This window comes from Montipora foliosa, chromosome 5 (assembly GCF_036669935.1).
Source record: "Montipora foliosa isolate CH-2021 chromosome 5, ASM3666993v2, whole genome shotgun sequence".
Lineage (NCBI taxonomy): Eukaryota > Metazoa > Cnidaria > Anthozoa > Scleractinia > Acroporidae > Montipora > Montipora foliosa.
Window position 1 is genome coordinate 22370756 of NC_090873.1, and position 11223 is coordinate 22381978.

Below are 11223 nucleotides of genomic sequence, written 5' to 3' on the forward strand. Positions count from 1 at the left end.
GGAAGGAAAGGAAATTATCTAAAAATGTCAGCTCTTATCTGAAGTGGAATTACTGCAAGTCCGGTTTTTTACTACTTCAGATCGTTATTGACGGAGTCCAAAACTTTTGCCTGATAGGTAATAAGTGATATCATGGCACAAGCTGATGACCAAGATTTGGTTATGGAGCAAGATCGTGAAGATGTCATGTTGAAGGAACATTAGGAAGTTGAAATGGAACAGGAAATAAAGGAATGTTTAGATGATGAACTGCAAGCTGGTGATGGGGAGCCTACTGTGCTAGCAGAGTTGGACAAGGCTGCTGATGTCCAGTTGCAGGAGGCTGAAGTTGCTCAGGTGGATGATGTGCAAGTTCTTATACATGTAGCTGAGGTGGCTCAGGTGACTGAGATGTTGCTTTCTGTCTCATGTTCTCAACAAGCACAAAAATTTGCCCAACCAACTGTTAATGCTTGTGCCCATGGTACTGTCCTGATCCCTCGTGTATAAATGCACAAAGATACAACCTGTTTGCTGTTTTCCCTTCGATTACTAGACTCAAGAGACTCTTGTAGGAATACGATCTATTCTTAACACTTTTTGAAGACATTGAATAACCTCCAATCACTTGCACAATCCCAGAAGCTCTCTAATTTCCTCTTATATGGTCTCTCTCTTTATTGTGCATATATTGCCAGCATTGTTTGCTACAAAGCTCAACATAATACAGCTTTTTTCAAGGAAGCTTATGGAAACTAATTACTATACTGTAAAATGATTTTGTAACTTATTATAGGGACAACCTGGCAGCGGGTAGCGTCTAGAGCTGCCAATGTAATCCCAGTGGAGTCTTCTAAACTGCCTGTAGGCCGCTGCCCTCAGGAACCTAAAAAAAAGTTCAAATAATTATTAGAATATTATGGGTAATTGAGACAAGATTGCAAAGAAACAGAGCGGCAAAGGATACGTTTTTCTTGATATTTCCGTTCTGAGTTTAATTTTCTAGAGGAAACTTCTACTGTAAATAGAGAAACCGCTTTTCTAAGGTTACTGGCATTTTTGACTTGATTGAGCTTAAGGCATTAGCCTACTTATCCCTGTATTGGAGATGTTATTTTTGTGGTCTGAGCAGCTAAGACTTGATCAAATTATTTGGTTTTCACCGTGAAAAAATTCCTACACCCACAACAATCACTCGATTGTCTCAATGACGCTGTTTAACCTAGAAAAGGGGTTTTCCATCTATAGTTTGTGTTTCGTCTCCAAATGTGAAATCAGAACGGAAGCATAAAAAACATATGTTTTACTGCTTTGCTTCTTTGTAAATTTGCCCTGATTAGCCATAATACCCCTTAGAGCATGAAAGGGGCCTATGGCAGCTTACTAACGAATCACAAATATGTGTACCTTTTATCTCCGTCAACAAGAGAGATAAACAAGACAAAATCAAAAGAATAATTAGAAATATCTCATTGAGAGAAAAAAAGATGTAACTTAAAGTAGCAAACAGTTGAGCCTTTCACATGTTTCTACATCAAAGTAAATTGAGGACCTGAATGGTAGTATCATGGAAGTTCATTGAAAGGCTGATCATAAAACGGAGTACTTTATTGTTAATTACAGTAGTGCTGAGAAGTAAACTTACTCCTCTTCAGTTCTTTGACCTTGAAGAAACAGTGTTTTGTAAGACTTCCAGATTTAGTCTTCAGTCCCAACGCTGCAACTTCTAAAACATGCTTAATGAGGCAAACGTCCTGAAATCCAGGGTGAAGCGTGATGCAGCGTTTTGGATCTCCAAACTGCTCCATAACCTCGCCACAACGATCGATTTCATGGCAGCATTGGCATTCTTCTGCTTTTGTTGCCAAGTCCACAGAACAATTGGAACAAAAGCACCTGATCCCCAAACAAGGAAGCTCGATGCTTAGCGAAACTATGGACGGCGATAGACAAAATACGGATGAAATCATTTTTGTACGCTCATAGTAACCAAGCACATGACTACAAACATCGTAAACAAAAGGTAAAAAGACTCTCTGTCGGTACAGTACTTCGATGATAACCCGTTACTTGGATAAAAAGGCGTTACAATGGCTTAACTAACTTAAATATCGTACCACGTAGCAAGTTCAACCATCCGAGTGAATCTTGACTGATACTGGCGTTCTATTTCAGCTTCTTCAGCCATTCTTGCCTCGTGTTGTGCAGCGTCTTCTGATGTAGCCAACGGTTCTAAATCTTTATCGTAAGGGCCTATCCCAGAGAATTCAACGATTTCGTCGTTAAAAACTTCCCTCTGCTTCGCTTTCAGATGAACTAGATAAAAAATTCGGCGATGAAGACATCTGAAAACGCAAGAGTTCGCTCTCACAGCTCTCTAATGACAAAAGAAGCTCGAAGCGAAGATGCGAATATGACGTCACGACGCAACTCATGCGTTATTCCGCACGCACTGCCATCGCCGGCTCACTTTTGCAAACTCAGTTATGGCGGCGGGTTTTCTGCGGTTTTTGGCGAGCTATTACAGGGCTAATTTCGCTTGCATCGTTGAAAGCTTTTCGTGCATTGTGTACCTTTGGACACAATGACTAAATTCCTGTTGGAAAAAGTCGAAACGAAAACTGAAGATTTTCATCATAATCAGTATCACTTTAAAAAACAATGTTTTTTTTGTTCTTGCAGTAGCCACCAAAAACGTGTGTTTTTAAAGATCAAAGGAAATCCTTTTCAAAACAACGTGTCGTTGGCCTTAGGGACCATATTTTGGAAAGGCCTGACCTTTCTTAACATAGAGGTCAAAACAAAGTCTTTCTAACAACTGGTTTAGGTGAACCTGCATGCGATTCATTAAACTCGTTTCTGTGACCATCATCATAGATTCGCATTATGTTGCAATAGGCCATTTCCGAGTTAATGTCTGCCTCCTCTTTAAAGCGAGTCTAAGTGCGAAGTTTTTCTTATGAAAATTAGTTTTCATTCATATACAAACTAGAACTAATTACCATCACAAAACTTCTCACTTAGACTCGCTTTGAAGAGGAGGCAGACATGAACTCGGAAATGGTCTATGACTGTGATTTAGCACGTGAGGCCCATTTCGTCAAACAAGAATCCGTGGATAAGCTTTTCAACGTTAAATTTTGACATAATTTTTATTGACGATTTATATTCAGTTCTGGGTCCTGTGGTTCCATTTACCCTACTATATGTGGAAGGAATTGTTTGGTTAGCAGGTCATTTACTTGTTATCACGAACAAAACAAGATTTTAATTGTGTACTACTTTTATTTCCAGCCGCCGTTGCTGACTCTGAAGTCGTGAAATTGCTCAGAGAAGTGTACATGAGACAAGCTGTGTTCAGACCGCTTCTTTGGAACAAAGAAATGAAGTTACATCTTCATGAAGTCTACACTAGACTAAAAATTGTTTTAAGACCGAAAGGAGATGGTCCCTCCGGAGGCTCAGAAGTAGACTTGAGTAACATTTTTGGTTGTAATACAGGTGAAGATTCCATGGCCCTAGCAGAGGGAAGTCCGGGAATCGGCAAAACCACCCTCTGTCTTAAACTTGCTTATGACTGGGCGAATAGAGCAATGCCTTCTACCTTCCCTGTTTTCGAACTTGTATTGTTGCTCAAATGCAGAGACTTGGACGGAGACATAATGGAAGCCATCTTTGAACAACTTCTACCTGAGGACATTGACGTAAAGACCAAGGAAAGACTACGGAACTTTATCACCGACTTCCACAACCAGGAAAGAATTCTTATAATTTTGGACGGATTGGACGAACTCCCTGAAAAATCGAAGCATCACGTGGACCAGCTTCTCGATGGAAGAATTTTACCGTTTTGCTATTTGTTGGCTACAACTCAACAAGAAAAAGGAATTGAAGCCCGGAAACAATTTGCATTTGATATTTGTCTTCAGGTTGAAGGATTCAGTGAAGAGGATTCTTTGAGGTACATCAGGAAACACTTTAAGAATGTTGATCCATCCAAGGGAGAGAGGCTCGTTGAAGAAATAAGAGATAACTCTCTATTACGTGCCCTGCAAAACAATCCTCTACATTTACTTCTCCTTTGCGTTGTTTATGAAGATCGTGAAGGAAACCTGCCGTTTTCTCATACTGATCTCTATCAAATCATTGTCCGATGTCTGTGGAGAAGATATTGCAAGGAGCACCGTGTTATGGCTTGTGAAGAGGACAGGGATTTGGAAAAGCATTTTGAAGCAAACATCCTTGCTCTTGGAGAGCTGGCTTGGGAATGCTTGCTGAATGATCGTCATAGCTTTCGGGAAGATGAATTAAAAGAGATTGAAAGAAGTGATGACAGATTTGTGGTTCGTTTTCTCGCCCTTGTATACAAAGAAGAAAGTTTGAAGAGATTGAAGCCACAACATGAATGCGTCTTTCTTCACAAGTCGTTCCAAGAGTATCTGGCTGCGTCATACATTGCGCATAAGTTACGAAGAAACCAGTTTAATGTGTTTGAGCATGTAGTCTTTGATAAGGTTGTGACGAAATTTCCGCAACTGTTTTTGTTTCTGTGTGGAATACTGCGGGAGGAGGCAAATATTCTATTCGCACAGATTGGTGAGAAGCTGGAGCGTAGTAACTGGGACTGGCTGGAATGCAGTAAAGAAGCAGCGGATTTCTTTGTTGAGAGCTTTAGTGAAAGTGGAAACCCTGAACAAATGGCAGGTGTTTTGTTCTCATTCATACCTTTTCCACGGGTCGTACACTTATCCTTATTCTCCTTTAACGATGAACAGCTCAATTTATCTGCGCATTGGAACGTAGTTAAGGTTTTAAGGGCCTGCTCAGGCTTTTCCAAAGTTCAGACACCTGACGTGCACATTGAAATGCCTCGTGATATCTTTTTTAGGACTTTCCGTGAATTACAGTCCCTTCCAAAGATAAAAGGTCTCCACATCTCTAACAGTTCGGTAGACGCCGTTTTTGGAGAAATTTCCAATTTCTCATCTCTGTCGGAATTGACGCCTTCATCTTTAGATGACTTTGCTGATTGGGAGAGTGCCGCCGAATTCCTGACAAACAAGCGAGACCTTAGAGAAAGTGACGTTTCCTCTTTGGAATGATGGCTGGGCCAGGGCCCTTGATGCTGGATTATGTGCCGATACACCACTGTCATCTGTTGGTCTCAGGATTCATGGTTTATTGAGTCAAACTGCAATAAAAGCTTTTGAGAATTTCTTACATAACAAATCTCTGTCCTCTCTTTCTATGTATATCTGCGGAGATATGCAAGACTCGCTTGCTGTGGCCCTAGCAACAGGCCTTGCAGGTCCAATTGCAGTCAAGGTCCTTGATTTGTGTGTCGAGGGAAAGCTGAGTCTTCACGGTGCTAATTTTATTGAGCGAGGTATCGTAGAAAACAATTCCCTTACTAAGTTGATTGTGTCTCTTCGTGGAGAGGTTCCTGATAATTGGCAGGCGGTTGGGAGGAATATTCATTCACGATCAGGAAGGGAAACATCCGCTTCGTTTGCTCTCTACCCAAATACCTTCGGCAAAATGACAGCCACTCAGGTGGCACAGTGTTGTCCTTTTGAGATAACAGATGGACTACTTGCACAACAAAACGTCACTTTAAATGTTTGGGGTGAATTGGGTTGTGATGGTGCAGAAGCTTTATTTGAAGGCTTGTCGCGCGGGCCGGTGTCTCACCTGACATTGGACATCCACGGAAAGTTAACCAATGACATTCTTAACTCCACAGCAAGATTGGTTGAGGAAGGAAATGCACAGTCCTCCTTAACTATCAACACTTGGGAACAGTTAACCAAAGAGGAGAAAACTCTTTTCGAGGAACTTAAATTAGACAAGAATCCAGCAGTTACCCATAATGTGCGTGACGTTCCTGCTCCTCCTGAAGAATCACGTGACGACGAATTTGTCTCCATTCACGATCTTGAATCTCTCATTGCGCTCTTTAAGGAAGCAAAAAATACTGGAAAACAGAATCTCAGCGCAGCAATCAGCATTAAGAGAGACGACGACGACAACGACGAAGATGACGACGACGACGACGATGACGACAACGACGAAGATGACGACGACGACGATGCTGACGACGATGACGCTGAAGAGTGCGATGGCTGTTTATTGGATGTTTTGACAGGAAAGGAAACTCTCAAGAACAGTGATCTGGGCAACGGCGTGGATGCTGGAGCAGCAAGCAATACCTCATTCATTGCTGTTACTCCGCAAAATATCAAATGTACCAACTTCAGTCGTGAACCAGAAGATGGTCTTGATCACGTCTTGGCAAGTAACGCCACACTACATGCTCTCAGTTTGGCATTCAACGATGACGACAACATGAGCTATTCATGGGCAATCCTCCTGGGAAACGGTTTGGCGCGTAACACCACACTGAATACTCTCACTTTGAGATTCAACAACTGCAGCGGTGCAGGGTTAGCCCATCTGATCGATGGTTTGGCTTCCAACACATCACTGAAGAATCTCACTCTGATTGTAATTTTTGACGACCGTTTGCCGATGAGCGGTAAATGGCCAGAATTCGTTTGCCTCTATGATTTGGAACGCAACACATCACTGAAGAATGTCACTCTGATAATTGAAAACCATCAGTATGAATTGATAGTTGCACTGGACGACGATTGGGTGCGAAACACATCAGTGGAGAATCTCTTTCTGACAGTTAACTGCCACTTACGTGTAAGTGATTTCACACTAGGCGGACGTTTTGCAAGGACGAAGAAATCACTCAAGAATCTCACTTTGACAATTAACAACTTCGGTGAATTGAATTTTGACTGGGAAGACTGTGGCTTGGAAAACAAGTCACTAAATGATTTCTCCCTGACAATTAATAACTACGGCAATATATCTCATTATGAGAACTTCCCAGGATTTTTGTCTCAATTTAAGTCTTTGACTACGTTTAATTTGACACTCAACTCATGCGGCAAAGGAGGTGAAAGCATCTTACATTGTCTTTTGGAGGAAGCAGTAAAGAGTGAATCACTTGAGACACTGAGAATTAAAGTTAACGATCGACAAATTACAAATGGCAGCTGTGGGTACGACTTCAGCACATTTGTGGTAACGTCTCCATCACTTTCGCTCATAGAAGCAACTGTCAGCTTTTATGGTGTGGAGGAAAGCTCAAGAGAAGAAAACTTGGAAGGTGAAAGCGGTTGCATCGGAAAAGTGCAGGTACTCAACTACTAAATTATCTCAAAGTACACTGCAAGTTGTCGGTGAATCCCTCTGTTGTTTTTTGTAGCAATTGCGGAACTTTCTTACGATTGCAAATTGTCGCCGCTTGCGAGGAGAAAATAGTCTCCCTCTTGGATCATCTGGTTCGAAGAGAAAAGAGGGAAATACCTATCAATTTTTTTTCATTTTGTTCTGGAAAATGTCCCTTTTTTCAATAGTGAACTTGATATATAGACCATATTCATAAATGACGGCCAAGAGATTATTCTTTTGTCTTTATGCTAATCATCCTTACTAGCCTCATTAGCACGAACAAAATTCAAAAGAATTTTTGCTCCAAAGCGAGGCTAGTGAGGATAATTAGCACAAAGACAAAAGAATAATTTCTTGGGCGCCATTTATAAATAAGCCAATATATAAACCATTGTAAATTAAAGTTAATGTGACAACCATGACCTCTACAAGGGATATGGATTTGAGCCTAGTCTTTGTCTGTTACAGAGCAACCTTGCTTCCCGTGAACGTCACACCATGCACCTCATCCAATCACATTCTAGGTGCCTCGTACATTGGACTAGTATGTAGAATCCCACCTGTGCTACTGTCATTCCAGTCTTGTCTTTATTTCAAAAACACTTAAGCTCAGAAGCATCTTACTCAAATTTCCTCCCTTCCCTCCCTCTTTCATACCTGGTGCCTCAATAGCATGTCCCAGGACACGTCATGAGGACTACTGGTAGCTAGTTGTACACTATCTGTTGTTTTGGTACAGTTAATGACCTATTTTAACATGGACTCATGCAATGTTTGCATGTCAATGACTCTCTTTTCTAATATGAAGGGTTAAACCCCCCCTTGTGCTTTTTCAAATAATTATCTAGGCAATATTGTGAAATTAACTACGGGTAGGGGTGAAGTGTTCCCATGCGGGTCACCCTTTGCCCCATAGACTCACTGCACTAGGGTTGTGTGCCTTCTGATCGCGCACGGTTACCATAGAAACCACGGGGCGCAACCATAGATAGGTAAGGACCTCTCATGTGAGGGATTGTAACCCTCTGGGGAGGATTGTGGCCTTGGGGATTGTAACCTTGGCGAGGATTGTAACCTCGCGTTGCCAACTTGTTGTCATGGCCTTGGGGATTGTAGTCCCTCGAAGAGGATCGCGACCTCTCTTGCCGGGCAACTTAGTTATCCTACCTTTTCATGACCTGCTAATGGTGTGCTTCATCTCCTACCTCATTACCCCACAAACTGTTTTCTCTTAACACTTGTTATCATGGATTGGGAACATTAACGGTCTATTCCCATTGCTACTGTGGGTGTAAAGAAAGCGCCGACTGTTTCTTCGAGCGAAAAGACTTTGCCCATTTAATGTAATCTATTATAACGTAATGTATGCAGAGTGAATTTAAGAAATGAATTTAGGAAGGTATTTTATACAGTGGAACCCGTGACTGTAAAAAATAATTGACTGACCAGTCTCTTATAAGGACTTCCGCGTTGTAAATTGTGCCGATCAGTGAGTTCATTTCTTTTAGTCATTCTGCATGCTTAACATTTTGCATAATTATGTCATGACTCCCAATAATCCTCATCATTAGTTCAATCTTATATCTGGTGTATCAAACCGGAAGTCAAGCATCTGCAATCATGGCTTTCGATGCAGATAAGTGGTTGAATCAGTAGGTATTATGACCAAAGTCAGGGAATTTACTCGCAACCTTTTCTTGTGACAGAGCAAGCGCAAGTGAGACATTGGCCTTTCAGTTTAATTTGTCTTGATGTCAACACATTTGAATTACTAATTATCTTTATTCTTCTAGTGGTGATTTGTCTTCAAATTTGGAAAAACTACCGCGTCAATGAATTGGTTGCCGTGAGACCTGTGATGTTTTCTTCCTGTCAAAGCGTCAGACGCACCATGAATGAAACAACTTCGTCCCCTGCATTCTTTGGAATTTGTGTTTAGTTGATGACTGGCAAAGACCACGGAGCTTGAAAACATTCTTTCATGGCGATCAAAGATGACCAAAGATGAACAAAGATCTTGAAACCAAGGAAGATAAACAACGTGCTAGAAAATAGCACAAACGAATTCAAGCCTGCTAGTGGCCGTCTTTTGTAGTATTAATTTTCGCAGAGCCTTGTATGCTTTGTTGGAGGAGTGGCAAGTAATTCACGAGCACCAAAGTTACAGCTCCTTTTATGGAGTGTGTGGGTCAACTTGGTGTCGAAGCCCAGGCGTTGATGTGACGCAAGGGAACCAGATTTGTGACGTAGTAGCACAATGGTGGCACAACATTAATTTGGTTAAGCCTCAAGAGAGACCGCTGGCGAGGAACAAGGCCAGTTCATATGCGCCAGCAGTCTGTCAATCAAAAACAACTGTGCTTTATGTTCTTTATTTCCTATTGGGCAACCCTCATTTGATTGATCCCGGCTACTAAATTGAAGCTATTTAGTTGTGTCGTTCATGCGCATAGTCCTGCTCTCATGCTTGCATTTTTGAGGTTTGTTTTTATTCAAAATGTAACGTAACGGTTGTTTCCTGTGACTGAAGGAACATTTTTTTCCGCACCTCCTAGGTTACGTTACGTAATGTAGACCTTTGGAGCAATAGAAATGTAGACCTTTGGACCAAGAGAACAAAACACGTAGCAAAGGTATCTGTTTGCAAAAGTTATTTCGGTTATTCATAAGTTCCAACCTTCGTAACAAAACAAATCCTTGTTTTGACAACAAACAAAGCTCTGGTTGGTACACAAGTAACAATAATTGATGTCAACACGTATCCCCCTTGTTTTAAAAATGTAACCATGTTTAAGGCAACACTTTCTTTTACGATATTGTGTGGCAGTTGTCGCATGCAGATGTCTTCATAAGTAACAAAACAAATCCTTGTTTTGACAACAAACAAAGCTCTGGTTGGTACACAAGTAACAATAATTGATGTCAACACGTATCCCTCTTGTATTAAAAATGTAACCATGTTTAAGCCAATACTTTCTTTTACGATATTGTGTGGCAGTTGTCGCATGTCGATGTCTTTTTCCCTACGTTTTAACGTTACTTGCTTAGACAGAAGTACGCTGACAAAGATCGTGTGAACTTGTGATTTACCCATAAGAATTATTTCACGTTGATATTTATTGGTCTTGGATGTTTTCTCGTGTTTTTGACCAAGTCGTTCCAAGGTCACTCAACGTCGAAAATTGCATTCAATCAAGTTTCCATTGTACCTAGAAGAAATTTGAAGATGTAAGGGCTTAGAAATTTAACATGTTACAAGTTAGCTGGGAAAACATAAGGGTAATTTTTTGTCAATGATTACTTGTAGAGGTCAAATGAACTTTTTGCAGTTATTACTTCAAAGATGGAATTTTACAGTGGTTATTTCCCAGATAGTAGTCTTAATTCAAATTGTAAAAATACTAGTGACTTAGTAAAAGAAATTAGTTTCAAAGCCTTTCGTTATGTCATCGAGCTATGACAATCATAGTGGCTTTTTAGGGATCGTTTCAAGTCGGCACTGAAAGGAAGTGGGGATAACTTGTCCATTCTCGTCCCAAGAGCCCTCCGTATCTTTTGTTCACGTCCAACCACGCGGCCAAAAGTAACAGAGGGCTCTGGGGACGAAAATGAGTCTTATCAGGCCGACCGCAGTGATGGCCAACGTGTTGCCATGGCTCCCACTCTGGGCTCCTCCCTTCCCAAAACCTACATCTGCCCGGGGCGTTTGGGAGTGAGGGCACCCAGTGATATTTTATTACTACTCTTTGCAAACAGTGTGTAGTTCGTTAACGTCCCATAGTGTTAACAGCAGGGTTGAGAAACAGGACCTCCGGTTTATAGTCCCTATCCGAGAAGACTAGAAAGACAAACCATTCGCAAATGTCATTACAAAGGCAGTACTTTCTCCTCAGTTATTTAAGACCCCGGTTATTGCTCTGGCCGGGGCTCGAGCCCACGCCCTCCGACACGAGACCCGATGCTCAACAAAATGAGCCAATCAGTCAGCGGTATAGTTAA

The 11223-nt window shown here is 41.4% G+C and overlaps 1 protein-coding gene across 1 annotated transcript in view; it reads left to right on the plus strand.

Moving 5' to 3' along the window:
* The window catches only part of LOC138003754 (uncharacterized), a 38385-nt gene extending 27728 nt beyond the window's left edge, over positions 1 to 10657 (plus strand). Inside the window, exons 5-6 of the mRNA XM_068849977.1 lie at positions 3274 to 7188; positions 9018 to 10657. Coding sequence (XP_068706078.1) covers positions 3274 to 5081 — 1808 coding nt within the window. The 3' untranslated portion in view covers positions 5082 to 7188; positions 9018 to 10657. The remainder of the gene's footprint in view (positions 1 to 3273; positions 7189 to 9017) is intronic.
* Positions 10658 to 11223: the final 566 nt, after the last annotated feature.